Genomic DNA, 23,068 nt, shown 5'->3' on the forward strand with positions numbered 1-23,068 from the left:
TGGGCTAATAGCAGAATTATTTGTGAAACTGAAGAGCTCTTTCTGGACTTCAGGTTGGGTAGACACTGTATTTGCTATCATGTTTGAGAACTGTTTGTCCTGTGTTTGTTAACTATTGAGGTTTCTTTTCTGAATTTTTGGGCTGCAACTGTAGAGTTTTGTGCAGGACTGAGGCAAGACAAGGACAAAAATATTTTTCAGAGATATTCTATTGTATTACAGAGATTGGTCAGTTTAAGTGTGTTTTTATGGCTGTGGTAAACATGTACAAGACAATGATAGTGACTTTTTTTTGTTTTTCATCAGAAGCTGTATTAGTTCTTAGGTAGATTTCAGCTGTAATCTTTATTGCAAAATTTATTTGAAGTTTTTGCAGGCTATTCACAAAGGAGAAACCAAATGTGGTATCTGCAGACTGGTAAGTAGAGTACTTCATTAGGGTGAGACAGGTACACAGACTGAAACAAAGGAGTTTTTCATCTTTTTTCCTCTACTTAAAGTAGTTGGATACACTATCTCTGAGAAGACAAAAGAATTAAGAGAGTGATTTACATCAACGAATCGGTTGATGCATGCTCAGTTACTGAAGATAAAAATCAGAGCAATTTGTCTGCCATCCATTGTCATCAACAATGCAATTGGCAGCTTTGATTTAGACTATCAGGCAGCTGACAGTTTCCATCTCTGTCTCAGTCATCTGACTAACCTTGTACAATCAATTCCAGCATCTGACAGAAGCTTGGCGCTTTGATGAAACCAAGAATATCAGCCTGGGAGTGCAAAAGTAAAGCTTGCTGGTTTGAAAAAGCAGTATGAAACGATACTGACTTTTATTGCCATGGCAGTTCAGTTGTTTGTTCTTTCATCGTCTTGCCTGGCATGCATTTAAGAGCCAAACAAGAACTTATTAACTACAAAGTGCAGTAGTGACTACGATTGCTGTTTTCTGATCCTCAGTGGGAATGAAATTCATTGGGAATGAAGTACTTCACCTGCACCGATGCTTCCAGCATCTGGTAGATATCTGAGTACTTTAATGATTGAAAAATCTGTCTGTCTGGTTTTACATTGATTTTTAATTGAACCTTAATAATCAGGGTAAAACATGGCATGTTTGCAGGAAGAGCTAAGACAGGAATGGCATGTTTGCAGGAAAAGCTAGGAAAAAGTTTAAGATCTGTGACTCCAACTGTCTGTTCTGCCTAATGTAACATTGCTGCCTTAAAGTAATTCTTTACTTTGAGTTGCTTAGAGAAAAACAGAAAAGCGTAAGAACTAGAGATGGAAATACAAATGAAGGGGGGACTTTCAATATTTTGTCACAATGTCAATTATGTTTTTGGAATGTTTTTTCCCTGAAGTCACTTTTTCTTGCATACTGTCTTGGGGTCACTGTAAGGATTACCTCAGAGAAGCGATATGAGGACAACATTGATAATGCATTTTGCTTGTTGCATAGTTCATAAATCCACCAGAGAGTGGTATTTTGTGAGGTACTGGGTAGATCTTGGATTTGCAACTGTTTAGCGTCTGACCTGATCATATTAATTCCAACACAGAAATAAGACTACCAAAGGAGTTTGTTGTTGGGTGTTTGTTTGTTTAAATGCATTTGTATGTTTTCTGGCAGATAATAGAATAAATTGTCAGAATTTTTCAAGATAATATGGTACTTATTAGAAATCCAGGAATTATCTCATAGGCTGGAATACCTGGGATACTAGCAAGACTTTTTTGCTACTGATTAATTACCATGGTTTGTACATGGGCAGGTACCACAATCACAATCAGATATGTTAGAAAAGGATGTGCCACTCCCCTCAGTGGTAAAGCCAGAGTAAAGTTACCGTAGACCCCTAATAAACAATTTCCTGATGCAGCACTAGGAAGACTTGGAAGTGGTCTTGAGAAACTGTATTGTTATTTCTAGGAAATTGAGCAGTAGCTGTCATTGGTAGTGAAAATCAGGATGAATGCAAGAATTTTAAACAAAGAAACCTTACTTTTGTACCAGGAAAGTTTATCAGAAAGAAATGATTTGTCACAACTTTTGTGAAGCTGTGTTGTGTGGTTACATCCCACCACACAGCAGCTCATGGTCTCACTTTGCACTCAAAGACACTGTGCTGCAGGCTCATGCCAGGACACCCTTCTCTATGCCTGTGTGATCACCACGTAATTCTCACGTGAGCTTTGAATTTACCCTTGTGTTTCCTTCTCATGCGACCTGATTTAGTCAGTCTCATGTATCAGCATTTGGATTGACAGATGTTTGTGTGTAACAGGGAGGGAAGTTTTGTACTGTATTTTATTAGATCAGGTGACTTAGTTTAAAAACTTTTGGACTCACAAATCTAATATATCCTAGGGGGTGTGTATATAAAAAGGGTGTTGTTCTATAGGAGGACAGACCTGCTCCTCCTTGGCTGGGATTGCTCTGTCATGTTCACTCTGCAGGAGGTAGGACAGATGCTAAAATAAGCCAGCCAAGATGTAGGAGTGAGGGAAGCACGGAGTAGTGGAGCAGAACCATTCAGCCTCATCAACAGCTAATGCCTGCCAAAGGGTTCTCCCAGTAATCAGAAATCCATTTCTGCTCCCACACTGACTGCTTTGTGCAGTAAAATCATTGACTAAACCTCTCTTGACTATCCGGCCTTGTCCCAGTTTCATTGAGAGAAGTGATGGATACAGATTTTTTGCAACTCATGGTATGCATCATTTATGATCACATTTGCATCACAAGTGTTGTTAACAGGTCCCTGTGACAAAGGTGAGAAGATGCCAAAGACATGGTATTCTTTCCTGCTGTGTTGGCTGTCCGTGCCACTTGAGGCTAATCCTGGTCTTAAAGTGAGGCTTACTCAGAAGGGGCTGGACTACGGTATGTCTAACACTGCCAGAAGTTAATTTATGATAAATACGCTATGCTCAGAATATAGTTCCTTGAAAAGGTGCAATGTAGAAGCAAGTTCCTTAAATATTGAAATAGAGTAAATTCCTTTTGTCACCTTACACCAGGAACACTCTTTGTCTCTTATTTCATTTATTTCTTTTTTGTGCAAATTTATCCTTGCATTGGTGATTGCATTTTCCTACAGTCCAACAGAGAACATGCCTCATATTGTTCCACTTTCTTAGAATCAGAATGAGATGGTCATAAAATTGCTTCTTTTTTTAAAGTGTCAAAAATATGATTGAAAGTGCAATATTTAATTAAAGATAATAAGACATAATTAGAAAAAAGCTTATAATTTTGGAACAGCCATGTACCTGTACACCTTTGCACTTATTCCTCCATTTGGCATGGGATAGCATTTGCACAGGCCATTCTTTAAAAAAATCTAGTAACTGTCTGCCATAATTCTGCCTTTTAACAGAATATGAGCAGTTTCCACAATTTATTTTCCTTACTCTTTCTATTCATGTTAACTTCCACTGTTTCTTACCTTAATCCATGGGTGTGGAGAGCACACAGTGTAATTTCAGTTGTTTACAGAATTAATATTAATAATAAAGGTTAACAAGGCACAAATTCAACAAAGGCTGGGTCATGCTAAGGATTAATCGTCATTTAAGTACTGAACATGCTGACAGGTAAACAATGGACTTGTGAGATGAAAAGTAGAAGCTCAGGGTTTATGCCTTTAAGATGAAAGCAAGGATCAGGTCCACTTATTTCCCTGTATAAGCATTGTTTTAAGGGCTTTTGAGAAGTTAAGGAGTGCAGGGCAAACATCGGTCACCCAAAACAGAAATTATCTCCATATCTTTTTATGAGACACAGGATAAATTGCTCCCTAAGGATCTCTCATGCCGTTAGAAATGAGAATTCAGCCTATCTCTTAGTATTAGCTCAGCAGTTTTTATGACATTCAGCATGGCCTTCAAGTTCCGAACAAACAAAATTTGCACACCTCTGCATTAGTAGTAACAACAGACATTAACGGGGTGCCTCCCAAAAGTATTTCTCATATTTGAAGAGCATGGTGCCTGTCATTGTCTTTTCCCTTAATATGAGATTTGAAGGCTGAGGCAATAGATCCTGCCTGCACCCTCCTTGCCTGCCACAAGAACCTTGAGAGAAATTACATCTGGGATCACTGACTGCCTTCACTTACAGTTGTGACAGAGCTTTAAGTTATTTCAGTCAGAGCCCATATTTTGCTTCGTGGGCAGGAATTCCCAGGGAACCATAAATTACCTCTCCTTCATAAAAGATGCATTTTATAAAAACTGTATTCCAGTGTTATCATTGATTTAAAATCTTTGCTTTTTTAATATACTGAAGTCTGAGGGAGGAAAAAAAATAGATATTTTGTGTTCAGCAACTGTGAGGCCAAAAGCTAAACAAACTCATGCTAAAAATACCTGAAAACAGGACATAATTCAGTATTAAAGTTTTAGTAGATGAGCAAAAAGAAGGAAGACATAAGTAATTTGGGATTTAAGATGTTCTGTGTGTTGGTGACAGGGTCTGTGTGCATTATCAATGCACAAGTGGCATTGAAGCATTCAAGAAAGCAGGTATTCCTTAAAGCAAGGAGAGAAGGGAAGGAAATAAATCAGAATCAGCAGCATGGTGTAATGCATAAGGTGCAGTGGCAAAACCTATGTACTCTGAAAGGGGAAGAAAACATTTAAAAGTATTGTCTTTAAACCACAAACAACTTCCTCTACACAAGCAACAATCCAGATAGTTCTGCATTTGACATACCAGCATGACAGATGCATATATCACAATTTTTGCTTAAATAAACACTACATATAGAAGTTGTCTTGTTACTTCTTAACTGGATTTTTCATTCAACAGCTATGAGACAATCTGAGGTAAAGATGATGACCAAGTGTTTCCCAAGGCTATCCACATTGTGAGTGAAATGAAGGAAGTAGTTTCAGAAACCCAACAAGAGTGCTAGAATATGAAATAGAACTCAAGAGTTGAGACGATACTAACAGATGATCTTGATCTTGGATTAAATGATTTGTATGTGGGGCTAACAGAAGTTATAAATGGGCATAGAAGTAGTAGAAAGGAGGTCTAGGTAAGGATCATAGCATCAGAGCGTTACAAGAACTGTGTTAAAAGTGATGATTAAATTATTTGGCAGTATATCTGGACCTTTAGGTGGCTGAATCCAGTCTGCAAGGCATGTGCTTTCTTCTGTCCCCTTGTAGGCAGGAGGATTGGGATGGAGCTCCTGAAACAAGCAGTATTGAGAGAGACCTTCCCAAGCTGGAGTGGGCAGGAGAGTTTCTCAGTTGTTAAGGTCAACTATGTCATTTCCAGGTAAGTAAAAGAAATAACATTTCAAAGTTTTAGGATGAAACAGCTCATTATTACTCCATAGTAATAATTCTGCAGCCATTTTTTTGTTCAGTGTAAAATTTTAATGATTCATCTAACTCTGTTCCCACTGCTTAAACATTGCTCAGAGATGAGCTTTAGAAAGCTTCTGAAGGAGCACCTTGGCTGTTTTTTTACTACATTTGTATCAGAGTTTGAGGCAAGATGGGTGTAAACACAGCTATGATACAGCAGGAGAAATGGGTGGGAAACAGGGTAGAATTGGTGCTATTAAGTCTGCTGCTACGAAGGACTTGTAGCAGTAAAAACAATTTGCTTGTGTTTGATGACAAAAAGCTGACGAAGGGATAAGATGACAATGTTTGCAGTCGGATGGTATATCTGGGTTGACATGGCAGGAAGATGACTTTTACAGAATCTTTTGGGATGGACTTACAATGGTAAATCAGCATTTTGATTGGATAAGGATTGACACCTATTTCCTGCTGAGGAAAATCATCATACCAGGAGCAGCCATTAGAAAAACAGTCTCACAGAGTTTCCTACAATTTCTCCAAATAAGGAGACAAATAGAAAAGCAGGTTTTTCTACAGCCTTCAACCCCATCTTCCAATAAGCTAAAACAGAAAAATGGAAACTTCTGGTGTTTGAACATTACTTTAGAGCCAAACTCTGCTGCTCATTAGCGTTTTACTTCTTTTTCTTTACAAATTACCCAGAGCAAGAAATACCAATCTGGGAGGTTGCATGTACTTTGTGCTGGATAGGACCTACATCCTTTGTCTATACCCAATATTTTCCAAATAGCCTGATTTCTGGCAGGCTTCACTGTATTATACCATCCTTGTGACCTTAATTCCCTACACATCTGAAGGAGCTGTGTTTGGACAGGCTAGAAATGAAGAGACTATGGGGGTTGAGGTGTGTGTGTCTTACTGCATGTCTTCCACTATGTGCTAGGTGGTGATTATAGAAAATAAGGAGCCAGATTCTTCCTGGAGGTGCACAGGGAGAGGATAATGGGCAACAGATGTAAGTTACATCAAGAAAAGTTCCCATTAGAAGTTAGGAAAAAATTCTCGGGAGCACCTAACGAGGGCCCAAAGAGGCTGGGGAATCTCCACCTTGGAGGTGTTCAAGGTTGAAGTAGGCAAGGCCTGACTTGGCCCAGCTTTGAGTAGGGGAGTGAAACAGAATATCTCCTGAGGTACCATCCCAACCTAAATTATTATATGATCTTGAAGACGCCACGTCATTCTCCCAACCATAGTTCTTGAAATTGGCCATTTTCCTAGTAGATAATATGATTTTAGCGCACTGCAAACAAGATTACTAAAGGCAGCCTTACTGCCCAAGAAGTTATTGGAAAATTATGGTCATTTTACCTAAAGGTAGCTGATGCCTTCTGCCCTAGGGAAAGTAGATTAAAGGCATTTGTTTCAGAGATCTCTGCCAGATGTCAGGAAACAATGAGGAATGTGTACTACACTATAAGATTACAGCTGATATCTTTATAATATTCAGCTCAGTTCAACACACCCATTTGCAAGACAATGTCCTTGAGGATCAGAAACATTTGTTTTGGCAGGGAAATCTTCAAGTAAGATTTTGTTTAGAAAAATGGATCCTCCCGAGAGCCTTTTGCTGAGGCAGGGGAAGGAATACAGAATGAGGAAAGAGAAACTTCGATGTTCTTCAGCAAATGCTGGCATTCAGACAACCTGGATTTATTTATAGATGTAGCATCTGGGTTTAACACACACTTTTTTTCCCCTAGCAAGCATGTTTCACTTTAAATAGTTTTTCTTCCAAGGGAAGGTTTTTGTTTTGGCCAGGCATCTTTTTTTCCCTGGGCAGATACCAAGGATTGTTTTTCCAAGGATGCTACTAAGTGTAATGGTACAGGTGTCTATCTGTCCTAAAATATACAATGGTCAGTCATTTCTGAGAAATTCTTTTACCGAAGCATAGACTTTGCCTTTTATAGCAGAAGAGGTTTCAGTGATCAGAAGTCCTGTTTACTCTTTTGACATGCAGTCTAATATCCCCCTTTCTGTATTCTGTAGGCTCAGAATTAATGCTGTAGATTTCCCAGAAACTTCTGCTTCCTTTATTCCTGACACTGGAATTAGTCTGTCAGTGGCAAATGCTTCTGCTACCATCAGTGCAGACTGGAGAATGAACACGTGGCTGCTGTAAGTATTGTACAGTGCAATGAAGGTGCAGGGGGCAGCTCTGGGAGAACTATTGCAAACGAAAATCAGAAATCTAGTTGGCAATTATTATTTTTCAGGTCAAATATGCTTTATCATTTAACAACAATCTATTTGAATAACCTTCTAAACAAGGAAACATCCTCTGCCAACTAATGCTTTGGGGTTTGGGGATTTTTTTTGTTGGTTTTATTCGTTTGGTTGGTTTTGTTTGGTTAGTTTTGTTGTTTGTTTGTTGTTGGGGGGGTGTTTTTGTTTGTTTGTTGTTTTTTTTTTTGGTTTTGGGGGTTTTTTTAGTTATTCTACTCCACAAGTTTTCCCTTTGAGAAGTATCTGGTCAGACATCTATTAGCATGCTCAATTTGCCCAGACTCTGTATTACATGATATTACATGAATATTTAGGACCACAGAGTTTGCAATGGCCACGTTTGTTATTTTCTTTGCACAGTATAACTGGAAGGTTGACTCTACAGCTAATTATCTATTTGCTGGTACAGTGTATATTGTCTTCCAAAGTTGTCCTATTAAAGAAAGGGCACTGTCACAACACCAAACATTCAGAATGTTGAAAACTCCAGAATTCAACTCGCTGTCAAAAACTGACTTAGCTTCATGAGCCTGTGCAGTATCAGATTGTCTTTAATGGCATGATTGCATGGTGATTTTTGCAATTTTTTGCAATTTTATCTCAGCATTTTTGCTGAGTATAATATTATAGATTTTCTCGGGGGCTGGAGGGATAAAACTTCTGGGATATCAGAAAAGTTTGCAAGGTGCTGATCTCTACAATTTGGGTTCATGAAGTAACTGGTAACAGCAGTAGGTGTTGCTCTATTTGCAAGCCAGATAGTACAGCAAGATGGATCACCACACCAGGCTTCAAGTTTCACAGCATGTCCTGATCTCAAAAGAGCACAGACATGCAGTTCTGCATTTTGTCTCAGTACTAGTGGCTGGAAACTGCTGTCACTGTCTGTTGTTCCTTCTGTCATACTGGTATTGTTAGGAAAAGGAAACTGTGTTCAGCAGGGCAAAGCAGTTGTTCCCAAACACCTCTCCCTCTTGCTGAAGGATAAGGACATGGGCATAATCTAGAGAGACTGCAGATGTATAAAACTCCATAAACTTCACAGACAGCAAGGGAAACAGGGAGCTTGTATGCAGGATTTGGCAGAGCAGATGATGGTGGAGGTGGTCAAAGCTGGTTTTGGTGGAGTGTAGGGGTGAAGGGTTTTTCTTGCCTTTTTGAGGGCCAGAAGGAACAATCTGTGCTGCTCTGTTCAATATGATGTTTTGAGTGGCTGTAGGTTTAGACAGATCCAGAATATGCCCTGCTCTTCATCCCATCCGTTCCTTAGTCCTACATGTTGCTTTCAGCATAGCACACTAAGAGGGGCCAGCTGAAAATGAGCTTTCCAAGAGAGACCATTGACAACCCCTCCTGGGCTGTTTCCAGGGTCAGTAAGATGGGTCTTATCACAGCTTTTGAGTTATGATAGTGTTATCCCTGCTTTTCCAGCTCTGACTGTAGCCCTCCTCTGCACTGTGTCCCAGAGCACTCTGCCAGTCACAAAATCTCCTGGCAGGCCCTTTGCTCCTGGAAGCCTGGAGCTGAGACCATGCCTTGGTGAATCAGGATTCCTCCTGAAGAAGAGCTCATATAAGGGTGCAGGAACAGAGGACCTAAGTAGCTGGGCATGTCCTTATCTCCTAAGCAACCCAAAAAGGGAGTAGGAGGGCAGAGATCCTTTTGCAATGGTCACTCTCACTGAAGTATGGGTAAATCTGGGTTGGAAGGATCTCTGGAAGTCATTTTGTCCAGCCTCCTGCTCAAAACAGAGCAGTCACCAGACTAGACCAGGTCAACTGTCTAGTGGTGATGTTTAGCCAAGGATGGTGATGCCACAAGCTCTCCAACTAATCTGTCTCATTGCTGCACAACCCTCCAGGTGTGAAGAGCCACAATGATTAAGGGAGTGGAGCATCTCCCTTATGAGGAGAGGCTGAGGGAGTTGGGTCTCTAGCTTGGAGGAGGCTGAGAGGTGACCTCATTAATGTTTATAAATATGTAGAAAGTGAATGTCATGGGGATGGAGCCAGGCTCTTCTCGGTGACAACCAATGAGAGGACAAGGGGCAATGGATACAAACTGGAACACAGGAGGTTCCACTTAAATATGAGAAGAAACTTCTTCTCGGTCAGGATGACAGAGCACTGGAACAGGCTGCCCAGGGGGGTTGTGGAGTTTCCTACCCTGGAGACATTCAAAACCCGCCTGGACACTTTCCTGTGTAACCTCATCTAGGTGTTCCTGCTCCGGCAGGGGGATTGGACTAGATGATCTTTCGAGGTCCCTTCCAATCCCTAACATTCTGTGATTCTGTGATCTGCTTTTCCTAATGGCTTCTGGGATGAGGGTTTGTTTAGGGACTGGAAAACGAGGGTTTGAAGGGTGGTGCTTCCTCAAGATAGCCACTTAATGCACATATATGGACTTAAAGGTGGGATTGAAAATGGTAGTGGTGGTGGGAGGGACTTTGTGACAGGCCATACTACTCACTGGTTTGGTTAGGGGTAGTCTGTGGTTTGTGGTTTGGTTAAGATGAATCTTTTGGGATTACAACTTCTTTCCCCTAGCTTGAAAAATAAAGAGGAGAGCTGAGAGACTCGAGTTTTGAGCTTCATATTGGCTGGGCTCTTTCTCCGTAGTGTGGTGCAGCCACTGTAGTAATGCCTGGGAAAAGAAACCTTAGTAATCAGGGTGAAGGGGTGAAAAGTGATGCTTTCAGTGCCAGTTCTGTTACAGCAAATGCAGTTTTTATAATGCTATTCTAACATCCATTCAGCTCTTTGTATCCTGCTTGGTTTGTCTACAGCTTCTACAATTCCTAGCCATAGTCCTAATACCTAAATTTGCTGGAATTTACGTATAAGGATATTCTTGTTGGGGTCTTAGAAGGGTTTTTACGGAAAGGAGACAAAATGAATGGGTTTGGAGCAGGACAAAGAATGGAGGAATGTGTACATTTTAAAGGGTTATTGAAAATGGTTACAGGAAAGAGGAAAGTGAACAACTGCAAAGTTGAGAAAGACCAGGTTACAGATGTATTAGCTAACTGGCTTCTGCTACTGCAGTCCCAGAGGCTTTCAGGGTGATCTGTCATGAAGGATTGGAATGTCTTGTGTTGCTGTGAAATTGTCATGTTTTTGCAAACTTGTCAAATCCTGCACAACAGTGGAGAATTAATGTCCTGGAAACTCACACATATAATCTGTTTTTTAATACCATGCATGTCCCTAATCTGCTTTAATCCCTAGAAAACCCATTCTCCATTCTAGATAATAGAAGCAAAAAGTCCTTTCAAGCTTGATTTACAGGTAGTTTTTTAGATTGTTCCCTTAAAGCGGATGTTTCCTTGACTGAGGTTGTTTTTTTTTTCCTCCAAGCAGCAAAGACCAAGGAGACATAACTGTGTCTATCTCAGGACTGTTTATTGCAGTTATCTTCAACGTGTCAAGGGACAACACAGGCCGCTTGTCCATGCTGCTACACAATTGCCAGATGAGCATTAATAGCATAAAAGTCAAGTTAAATGGAGAATCTAGGTATGTAGAGTAGATTTTTCTAATTACTCTGTGGGAAATAGCAGGGTTTGTAGCAGAAGGGTCACTTTTCAAATTTTGAGTTTTAGGGATACAAGTAAGTAGGATACAAGTAAGGACCAACTACCGAAGGCTGTGAAAGCAGATTTTTAAAGGTCTGTTTTCAAAACCAGCCTCCTTTGCTGAGCATGTGAAGTGCAGTTAATCTACACGTCTTTGTGCGTATGCCAACAAATGAGCCGACTAAACATACTGCATATGAAAAAAAAAAAAGCCATTTAGGCATACTAAAAAATACAAGATTGCAAATAGAGGTTTACAGCCTTTTGACAAGCTGACCCACAATTTCAGAATAAAACTTCCAAAAGAGAGCATGAAACAATGCTTGTAGTTCTCCTCATTTTTATTTTCTAGATTTTTTTTTGTCTTACTGAAAGACAAAATGTGGCTGTTTCAGTATTGTTTATCAACACGTTAGCATGAGCATTCACTACTTTGTAGATTGCCTTTTAAGTAGCTCTTACAAGACTGAGAACCCCTAGTGTTTGTCTGAGACACACAAATTAATAAAAAGTCAACTGCACAGTCTACCAATATCACTGTATTTGCGTCATCTCATTAATATAAATGACATTGACATCCCAGTCTGCCAGATTTCGTATTTCAATCCATGCTAAAAAGTAATTGTTTCCATTTCCTTTCCTCCAGCTGGATCTACAACTTTCTGTCTGGTTATCTTGAGAAGCTCATTCACACCAAATTGGATAAAAATGTAAGTTTGCAAAGATGGTTTCAGTTAGTGAAGGGAGGAGATGAAATACAGCACTTGCATTTCTGATTTGTCTCTCTTTTCATATAGCTCTGCCTAAATATCAAATACAAAATCCAAATGATGGATGCACACCTAAAAAAACATGAGGGTGAGTTGCTGAGTAATTTTCATATTGCTCAAATCTATACCTTAACCTATTACAGGGTCCACCCTAGAAATCTCTTATGTGCACCTTATATACAATATTCATATTCCTTTTGTATCGATAGTGGGTTACCTATAATCTTTCAGTCTGTTGTCGGTGACGTGTGTTGTTTCCTTAGTTTTCTGAGATTAATATTTTCATGCTGATCCTTTGTGCTCTTGGTACTGTGGACATAAGAAAACCTGAGATAGCAAATGTCCCTGTAAGGTCTCATAAACTTAGTACAGCTTGTTTTGAACTTGAGTTCAATGAGATAACACGATGCTGCAGGAAGACAGTGTCACACTAAGTATGTTTCTCTTCACACCAATAACAATTCCTGTGTCACTCTTGCAGAGACATGAAGACAATAGATATTTGTGTCCAAAAAGCAGATACTTATATATAAGATTTTAACTTTATAATAAATCTCACAGCATTTATTTATTTATTTATCCTTTTTTGGTTGATGTTGTTTTTTTTCTAGGAATCAGATTATTTGTAGTTTTTGACAGTGCAAATTTACTTAATTCACCTAAGTCGTATAATTTAGATCAGAGAGTTTATTCCCACTCTTCACATTGCATTGCAGCTATTTCTGTTATTTGCTATGCTGTTCAGAAGCAGAGTAAATAGACTGTTCTTTTTCCTAAAATGGCCTATACCTGCCATGTGCTAAGCAGTGGCAAATATTACTGAAAATCATAGTCATCAAAAATACATTCTTATGCAGCACATACCTGAACACTTGACGCTCAAGAGCTCTCCAACATGCTCTGTCATATTGAGTTCATAATCTCTATGTGAATTCACCATTTCTCTTTAAACCCATCTGATTTTTGTACAGTGTGAACAGACTTTACAGTCTGATCAAAAATAACAAATCAGACTGAAGCTGCATGCAAGCACCTTTCAGGAAAAGTCTTCAATCATGTTGATAAAGTACTCTCTATTGTTGTGAACAAACATCCCTTGTCTTCAACACTGATATGTGTGAAAATGTGCTAATGTCATCTTCCAAAGTATTTAGTAGGATTTACCAGTATTTCGTTAATCATAGATGAGTGCAAACACATAACAAAAACAGGGACTCTGCCCTAGACACTCATTGTGAACAACAGAATAAGGCCTAAACCAGGAGGAATTGGTGAGTTTTTCAGGTGGAATACTCTCACTTTTATAACAAGTTTTTTGTTTTCTTCTTCCTTCTCCCACAATCCCTCTTCTTCAGATTCATTATTTCTATAATGTGTTTGTCTTTAATTAAACCAAAACTGTTTGTGACTTGTTTTTATAATAACAGCTGTTCTGTTTTGTCCATAATTCTTTTAGTCTTAAACCAGATTGATGCCTTTGCACAAATAGACTATTCCCTAGTTAGTTCTCCAGCGGTCTTCAAATCGCACATGAACTTGGATTTGAAGGTAATTTGTCTCTAATATCAGTCTTTCTAAGACTCTTCTGATTCTCTTTTGTGTTGATTTGTTGTGTTGATTTGCCTCTCCAATATTTCATTAGAAAAGCAATAAGACATTCAGACATTTTGGTCAAGAGAATGTTGATTTAGTAAATTAATTGCATTTGTTAATTAATGAAAGCTATTATTTGGGATTAAATTATTTCAGAGTTGAGACCCTTCAAAGGTGCTTTATAAACAGCATAAAAGTGTTCTTTACATTCACAGCTCTTCCACTGCTGCTTGATGATCGCCTATTACTGGTGCTACATAATTCATGAGGGCTACCAATGTGATTGCAGTCCAAAGTGTTTGTTTTGAGGTCACTCAGCATCTTGTATGTATAGGTCACACCCAAAAAAAGAGACTTGTCACAAACAGTCCTTGAGCATGACAAAGCAGTTGCTTTTTTAAACTATTTTTCATCTTTGTTGGCAAGAGATATCTCAACAATACTCAGCTTTTCCAGCGGCTTCAACAGTCCTTGTAATTCAGAGCGTTCCCATGGCTCTCAGAACTAACTTCAGTTAAGAAAGATGTGCTAGAGCTATGGCTGAAATGCTCCCTCTTGGTTATTTTGTTCAGGCAACTTTACTGCCCGCAAAAACATTCTGCAAGCAGGATATACATAACTTGAAAGTACTAGGCAATTATTTATCAGCTACTCTAGCTAACTAGAACTTAAAGGCTAAGCTTTATCATGCAGACACCCCAATGAGATACTGGATGAGTCTTTGTATATCAGTTATTAATCAGTTAAGGAAGTTACTGGTCTTCAGTGCTCCATGGAACAGGCTGACTCTTGATGGTTATGAATTGCCATCTTCCAGCTCTCTCAACTTCCCTTTCCCCTTCCCCTTTCCCCTTCCCCTTTCCCCTTTCCCTTTCCCCTTCCCCTTCCCCTTCCCTTTCCCTTTCCCTTTCCCTTTCCCTTTCCCTACCCATTCCTCTTTCCCTTTCCCTTCCCCTCCCTTCCCTTTTTCTCCTCCCTTCCTTCCTTCCTTCCTTCCTTCCTTCCTTCCTTCCTTCCTTCCTTCCTTCCTTCCTTCCTTCCTTCCTTCCTTCCTTCCTTCCTTCCTTCCTTCCTTCCTTCCTTCCTTCTTTCCTTCCTTCCTTCCTTCCTTCCTTCCTTCCTTCCTTCCTTCCTTCCTTCCTTCCTTCCTTCCTTCCTTCCTTCCTTCCTTCCTTCCTTCCTTCCTTCCTTCCTTCCTTCTTGTCAGTGTTTTTCCTGTTGAATCTTTCAGCTACTAACCATTACAGTGTGAGTAATGAGACTACTTATCATCTGCTGTTACTTTTCTTGTCTTACATGCCCTGTGCGCACATACCTTCTAACATTTTAAGAATTATTTTCTTCATATAAGTGAGCCAAGCTCCCACACCTGTGCAGCACCCAGACTAGGTCTTGGGGGACTGGCAGCTGGGCCGGGGCTAAGCATTAGGTGGTATAAAAGGCTCCTTTGTGTCTGTCCTAAGCAACTTCCAGTGTTTTTGGAGTGTGCCTGAAGATTTTTTTGAAATGTCACCCTTAGAATTGAATTACCAAACCTGTCTTTGCCACAAGAGAAAGGAAACTGTGGCCCTGAGGATTTTTTTTTTGTTGTTTTATCATAGCCGCAGTAGAGAATAGTCACTTGAATGCTCAAATTCAAACTTTGAACGAATGGAGGCCAGATTTTCTCTGTGATTCATGTATTTTTCCAAAAGAGCCTGGATTTGCTGATTTTCAGGGCATATCACAAAATTATTTGATTACTTTAGGTTTTCTTTAATGTCAAGATTTTCTTCATATTAGGAAGAATTCTTTCTGTTCAACCGCTGTTAATGCACTCTGACAGATAAGAATGTGTACAACTAGAAATACATGATAATGACTCTTTGCAGGGCACAGTCTATCCAGTAGGGAATCACACAGACCCTCCCTTTGCGCCAGCTCCATTTGCTCTCCCAAACCAGGGTGATTCCATGCTATACCTGGGAGTCTCCAGTTATTTTCTTAAGTCTGCTTCACTGGCTTACTACAGAGCAGGAGCCTTTAACATCACCATATCCAAAGAGGTGAGTATAATTTGCACGTAGTAGAATTACAGCTATCAGCAGCATGGATAGTCAGCGAAGGAGACTAACACGCTGTGTTTGCCATTTCACACAGATTTGAGTCACACTTCTACTACTTGTAGGAGGGATTCATGACATTCATTCTGGATGTCATAATTTTAAATAGTCAAAGCCTTTCTCAGACCTAAGCATGAACTTCTTGGCAGCTCTGGACAAGGAATGACAGATATGAACATCACAGAGCTGGCATGCAAGCAGTGGCAGAAAGAACGAAAAAGAGCTTTCTCTGCATGGATTCCACATAGGAAAGGAAAGGGTGAGACAGGAAAAAGTGTACTGAAGCCACAGTCCACTGCATAGAGGCTCACAATAAATGTATTTGCTGTGTTGAGAGCTACAAGCCCTCGCACTTAACCAAGCAGCAGAATCAGGGAAGAAGCAGATACAAGGAAACTAAGCTTTCAGCTGTGGGCAAAGAACATACAAGACTTCTCTCAGAAATGGTGTTTCCACACTGGCATTAGTCATCAGAGCTTCCAAGAAGTTTTGCTAACTGAAACAGCACTAAGAGAGTCTTTATAATCATTGGTGACACAAATGGCACTGAGAAACATCATCACAGTGGTCAGCAGCAAAAGGGCAAATGAGTTTTTTGGGTCCTGCCTCTGACAGATTCAGTGTATTTCATCTAAGAAAGTCCCAAAGGCAGGAAGTGAGCAGGATGCCATGGCTGTTCTTTCAGAGAATAATGCTTGTTCACTGGTATGTGCTTGTGAAATGTGTCCATGAGAAATCTGTCTCTCTTCTGACCTGCAGAGCACTGTGTGTTCCCTAGCAATCATTCTGGGGCAAGGAAATACTAAATTAAAGCATGGGTGGATTATCTAAAATTAAAGTAAACAGGATGTGGGATTTTTTTTCCCAAGAGAAACCTCATTTTCAGGCTGATATAATGATCTAATTTATTTCATTCGTTTACAGCTTGCTACTACTTTCAACCTAAATACCGCCTTATTCAAAGGTCTTGTTCCTACGGTGGGTACTTTTACTTGTAAAGACCTTTTAAGAAAGAGCAATAGCCAGTGTTCTGTATGGATACTATCTGTGTACTAGCTCATTTGCAAAAGTTTGAATGAGACAAGGAAACTAAGCTGGTTTATGATTAATGAAACATTCAAACATACATGTCTACCCCATCATAACTCTATGTTCTTCCTAACTATATCAGACTACCCGTTAGTCATTCTCTACCACTCTAAGTGCGGGATTTGCTCTCAGTCTCTGAAACAGTTACAAAGACTTAATTGGTAGAAATCTGTGAGATTGGTCTCCTCTTATTCCTGCTCAAGGCAATGGTCTCTCTCCTGTTGGCAGCCTGACTTCTCTGTGCAGAGATACCTGATTTATGACCACTGGAGATTATATACAATGGGAAGTAATAATCACAAGGAGCTAACTTTATAAACATGATGCAAGAAATTAAGATACTATGAGATGCTTTAAAAATCCCTAATATGGCAACATTTATTATAAAACTATGAAATTTTGAAAGTTTTGTGCTCTAGGAGTTTCTCTATTTTTCAAAATATTTACTCTTTTGGAAGGCTTTTCCAAATTCTTTATATTATATTTTCTATTACATAAAAGCTTTTCCAAATCCTTTATATTCTCAGGTAATTTTTTTTGTTGTTTTACTGGAATCGCTTATTTCCCTCATGTCTTTAACATGCAGTGCTAATCCTCGCCTCTTGAAATACATTTTTCAGGACCAACCTTTAAATTATTTCTCTATATGTGTTCAATGTCAGTAGGTCTAAAATGTAATCTTTTGGTTTATGGCCTCTGAAGCTCAGAGAGTATGCAATGCTTATTTCGTCATTTCAGTTGGTGTAATTAAAATGAAGTATTTTCAGTATAGGTTAACTAACAAGAGGATTGCTATATAGTACCTGATCATGATGCAGGCACAGAAACTGTAGCTTAAGAAAACCTTTACTCTGCATTCAATATTTTTTCCCCTCTTTGGAATTCCACAGATTGCTCTGAGTTACCTACCAGCGTGCCTGGTGCTGCTGAATCTGGTGGCTACATCACCACCTGCCATCAGTTTAAATGCAGACAGATGCATCCTGCAGATCACTGGCTGTGTAGACGTATTTGCTGTCCTGCCAAATTCAACCACCCAGTACATCTTTACAGGGAACCTAGTAAGTAACATGAGCTAGAAAATAACATTCAGTGCTGGGAGCTGAACAAATCACACAGTAATCTTTCAAATCCTTTGAAAACCATAGAGATCAGCATAAAAATAGTATCTACTGGTCTGCCACATATATGCCTACTGTTCTGTTGTATTTCACAGTGAGCAAACGTGCACCACATATGGTAGAATTTAACAGGCAGGTGCAGAGAACTACTTACGAAAGCCCCTTTTTCCATGTGGGAGGTCGAGTGATTATTCAATAATTAATTGTGTTATATAAAAATGTGATTAGTCTTCCTAATTCGTTTGTTACAAAATAGTTCAGTGTGTCCCCAGACATCTTTTCAGTAGGTTGAAAGTGAACCAATTATGTTAGCCATGCAAGGGCCTAAATGGTCCTAATGATAAGGATGCAATCAGGGCAGTATTATCAGTTTGCTCATGCAATCTCAGTTGCTGGCAGAAAGCAGCAAATTCACAAATTATTTCACTATCTACATGTATTGACCAAATTAAAGTTTAGACATTGTGTTTCCAATCACAAAAGCAATTTCATTTGTGCCTGTATCTAAGACAGTATCTATCTGTGGATATGGTCACAGAAGACTGTTTTGTTTTTTTCCCTGCAGACAGCCAGTACCAGAGCCAATTTGACAATAATCAAACAGAAGTTGATTATCTCATTACTTCTGAAGAGGTAACCAAGGAAAATTCAGAGAGCAACATTTATGATCCCAACATTAGGACATGACAGAACTTCATTGCGTCAGCTTGACAGTGCTTGTTTCACCATGAGGAAAAGAAAATGAGTCGCCTTCTTTCTCACAGGGGCTTTAAGATACTTTTGACTGGTTGGCCTAAATCTTGCAGATGAAATATAATAATATTGTGGCACAACCATGTCTCTTGTGCAACATGATACTACCCCTTGCCGTAGGTTAAATACCTTTCCGGATTACAATGTTCAGTTTATTGGTTATCTTAAAGGCTTCTGCTTCAGTTTGTGCTGATGCTGGAGAATGAAGTTCAGTAGTTTATTCGAGACACTCTAAATGTTGTTGCCATGTCATGTTCAAGCATCAGAAACAGAACTGCAGAGTGCAAACACTGCCCTGGACCACTGTAACTCGCTTTCTGTGTGCCTTCACGTGAGGGGAAGGGAAAGGTGAGACTACATAGCATAAACTGCAACAGCAGGCACCATGCCATCAAACAAATGAGGCAAGAAAGGCGTAGTCTGAAGCAAAGCTCAGAGCTTTCTAGATTTCGCTTAGATCATTTTGGTTTTGTGGTTACCTACAGTTATGGGTGTTCTCAGCTGTCTTAAAACAGATTTTATTTGCACTTCGATCTGGGCTGGGTTTACAGCCCCTTTCTCCCTAAATGTACCAGGTGGGTAGAAGCACAGACTTTCCAACATGCAGCCAACACCAGTGTTTGCTCTTCTTAGCTTTATACTCCAAATTGGGACAGAATTCCAGAATATATAATATTTTTTAACCTATTGCGTTTTCATTAAAGAAAAATTTGAGCAGCCTTTTCTTAGTTTTGGTCACTGGACCTTTTTAACAGGAAAAGAGGACTTTGAGTGATCAGAGCCTGTCAGTATAAGCTTAAGAAGTAATGGTGCCACTCAGAGCTTTTGACACAGTAGTGTGTTCTTCTGTTCTTCAAAATGTTGGTTTTCCCTGGGATTATATTTACAGTGATCTGATGATGCATACAGGCATCAGTGGAAAAAGTTAGGAAATAATAATGGTTAGGAATGGATATGAGTTGATTCAAACTGTCATGAACATTTGACGAAAGTGTAGTTCAGCCATTGCAGGAAACTGAAATTCCAGAAGAATTTGATTTCCCGAATCTTAATAGCCACAGCCCAGGGCTGTAGGAAGAGATTAGTATCAGAAAGATCCCAGTGATTCTAGAATTCATTTGTAATTTTGCCGGTTTTGATTAAAAGTTGTTGGGAATCAAAGGGTATTTGGAAAAGACGAATATGTGAATCAGCAAGAAATCAGTATGAAATTCCACAAGTGAATCTTCAAGCAGGGTGCAAAACTTGTGCTTTCATCCTTTCTAGTGAATCCTCTTTTATTTATTTTCCTCAGGCTCCGGTTCTCCCTGCTGCGCTCTACTCTTGGCTTCTCTGATGTAAGTTGATGGTTTTGGTGCCTGGAAAAGGTAGCTCAGCCCTTCAGGGATAAAAGAAACTCATCTGAACTTGTTGCTGGACAATTCTTGGTCTTTCTTGGGGGTATCATCTGCCACTGCTCTTTCTGCTTTGAAATAGTATATTCTCTGCTTTTTGTTTTCCAGTAAGAGGAACTGCCTCTTGGAGTGTTGGGGTTTTTTTCTCATCAGAGGCTCCAAATATTGAGAAGTTATAACCCTGCAACATTAATTGAAACAAAGAGAAATGTCCTCCCGAATCTGCATGACCTAGCAAGTCATCGTTCTGCTCACTTCTGTGTCCAGCAGCACAAAGGCAGGCATGGGGCTCACACCTCTTCTGCCTGTTTCTGACAGCCAGACTGAATTCACAGCTGGATGGAGTAGGCATAGCAGCTGGAGTGAATACAAACCCAGGCTTAACCTCAGTTTTAGGAATTATCTTGAATCACTTCAACCAAATATCGTAAAAAGGGGAGTGAAAAACAGGGAACAGAAGAAACACCATGCCACCGCTTAGATCATTCACTGCAGACTGAGAAATAGTCAATGCGACTCTGCAGCAGCTCAGCTCAACCTACATAAGTAAAGGGAGGAGGGCGTTAATCACAGTGGCATAAGACTGCACCAGGATGGGGCAGTTCTTGCCACCCAGGGAACAGTTCACTTCTAAGACTTGAGTCCTAGCAGCAGAAATGGGGTTGAACAGATTTCATTCCTAAATTTGAGGTTCAATCCAGATACTTAACATACAGGGGGGGAAAGCAAAACAAAACCAACCAACCAACCAAACAAACAAACAAACAAACAGAAACAAACAAACAAAAACCCCACAAACTTCATTTTAGCTTATTGTGAGAAAAATGAACACTTCTTTGACATGCATATTTTACATTTTTCTGCAGCAACTTAAACAAAAAAATATCTTTTTTACCTGACATTTTCTCTGCCAAGCTGTGTTCTGATCTTTTAGCACATTACTCCAGTTCTAACTGTCCATCTACCCTGTCAAGCTGCAATCCCATAGGCATCAGACAATAATCACCATATGTGTCTTCCCCCACACAGCAGATGTCACTGGTGGAGAATTTTCTGTCTTATGCTTTACGGAGTGCAGTGATCCCAGTAATCAATGGTAAGGATTGCCGCCAGTTCGGAGCACAGTTGGTGGGAAAACAAGACTGAAACCCCAAACGGCAGTGCCCAGCTTTAAAGATTGTGTTATATGGGAAGTTTTCTGTCCATCTGGGTACATCTGGACAGGTCTACTCTGTGCTGGACTTCAGTCCTGGTCCCTCAGTCACCTGGATCAGGGGCTGGGACAGAGCAAGCCTCAGCTCCCTTCCGAACACTGGGCTTGGGTTTCCTTTTCCCTGGATGCAGCGTGGCAGCAGAACTGAGACATCCTTGTGTCTTGTCCTGACACAAAGTCAAGCCATGACCAGAGAATGGCCCAGGCTGGGGAAGCGCAGAATCACACTTGCATCTTGGGGCTTTGGGGTGTCATCTCTGACTTTATCACCTCCCCCGCCTTTGTGTTTCACCTGCTGCCACAGACAGGACAAAGTAGAAAATCAACCAACTCAGTGGGATGCAGAGAGAGAAGGATGATGAAGAAAGAGGTGAAGGTGGAAAAAAGCAGGTTGAAAACTACAGAAGGTGCCTGTGAGCTTAACAGAGGTGAGGAGACTGCTGAGGAAGTGAGATGAAGAGAAAGAGAATGAAACTGAGGGATGCAAAAGTCAGATGTTTGGAAGAGCAAATAGGAATAAAGCTGGGGCTTGATTCAGGAAAGTAGAGATAGATGAGAACAAGCGGGACCAATAGGACTAGAGGATCAGGTAGAGAAGAAAATGAAAGGAAGATGGAAAATGAGTCAAGTGTGGGAAACAGCAGAAACCGGATCTTGTGGGACAGATATCTGGAGAGGAGCAAAGTCGGTCAGATCCCAGTGTCAGACAGCTCAGAACTTGTAAGAGGTTTGTATGCAACTTTTTCACAGGATTTTTTGCTTTTTAGCAAGTATGAATAATGGCTCCCTTGGAAGGCACAAGGCCTGTTGGTTAGAGGGAAATTGCAAAACAAATTGAGTCCTTGAGAAAGATGCTTCTGAAGTGCATTTTATGATTGCATTCAAATGTATTTATATTTGTCCTTTTCAAAGATAAACTAGGAAAAGGATTTCCCCTTCCTAACTTGGCCGACACTACCCTGACCGGACCTGTAATAAAAATGAATCAGGTAAGAAGCTCAATTTCTTGTTAAAGAATATTGCTTCTTTTTCAGGCTTGCACATTTGTTTGTGTTTCTGTGTTGGGTAGATCTAAATGTTGTTTATAGTACGGCTTTAACTATACACTAGATATAAAATCCAAACTCTGGATCAGAAATGAGCCTTCTGCCCCCCACCCCTAGCAGTTATAGGTTATCAAGGGTGCACTAGCCCTTTGGGGTGTGCCAGCATGGGGACACTACAAGGACAGCTCTGCTACCCCCAGCAGGGATTCGGAGCATTGAGTGTGTGAGTTCTCACTGCTCTGACCATTCTCTAGGTTCTCTAGGAAAGTTTATAGGCAACGGGAGTGTTTCTGTAGTAAGTGTTACTCAGCCTTTTGGAGAGTTGTATTAACTTTAATCAGAGTGCATTCCTACCCTAAAGTTCAGGAGGCATGAAGCCACTTTTGTCTCCTGCCCTGGTGAGGGGGTTACCATGGGGTCTAGTCCCAGAGAACTGACCCCTGAATATGTCCATCTGAAATTTAAGGTAATTTTACACATTCTTCTTTCCTCAGGGTCATCTGGTGATTTCCACTGATGTTCACTACAAACATGAGGAAGGGGGAGATGAGGACCTTCACAGCCGCCCCTAATGTCCCTTTTAAACAAAAATAAGTGAAAAATGTAGTCTTCATTCTGTTGGCTTGTAGGGAGTAGATGTTATAACATTAGAAGCATGGCTTTTCATTACTATTTTTAGTGTTTTAGTAAAACTTCATAATCACTTTTCACAAACTGAATCTGCTGGTTTTTAGTAGGGAGTGCAGCTAACAGTGTCAGTAATGCTTTAGAAAACTTGTTGCAGCCTGGTAAGGAGTGA

At 40.0% G+C, this 23,068-nt stretch overlaps 1 protein-coding gene across 1 annotated transcript; it reads left to right on the forward strand.

The window, feature by feature from the left end:
• Window positions 1-5,192: 5,192 nt before the first annotated feature.
• LOC309450519 (BPI fold-containing family C protein-like) lies at window positions 5,193-22,841 on the forward strand (the record flags this gene model as incomplete). Its single annotated transcript, XM_082073451.1, has 12 exons — window positions 5,193-5,290; window positions 10,971-11,129; window positions 11,835-11,898; window positions 11,986-12,046; window positions 13,415-13,506; window positions 15,423-15,596; window positions 17,633-17,803; window positions 18,429-18,496; window positions 19,911-19,953; window positions 21,040-21,106; window positions 22,136-22,212; window positions 22,764-22,841. 12 exons carry the CDS (start codon window positions 5,193-5,195, stop codon window positions 22,839-22,841), a joined length of 1,152 nt encoding a protein of 383 aa, XP_081929577.1.
• Window positions 22,842-23,068: the final 227 nt, after the last annotated feature.

Source organism: Streptopelia decaocto (genome assembly GCF_964273445.1).
Source record: "Streptopelia decaocto genome assembly, chromosome: 1".
Classification (NCBI taxonomy): Eukaryota; Metazoa; Chordata; class Aves; order Columbiformes; family Columbidae; genus Streptopelia; species Streptopelia decaocto.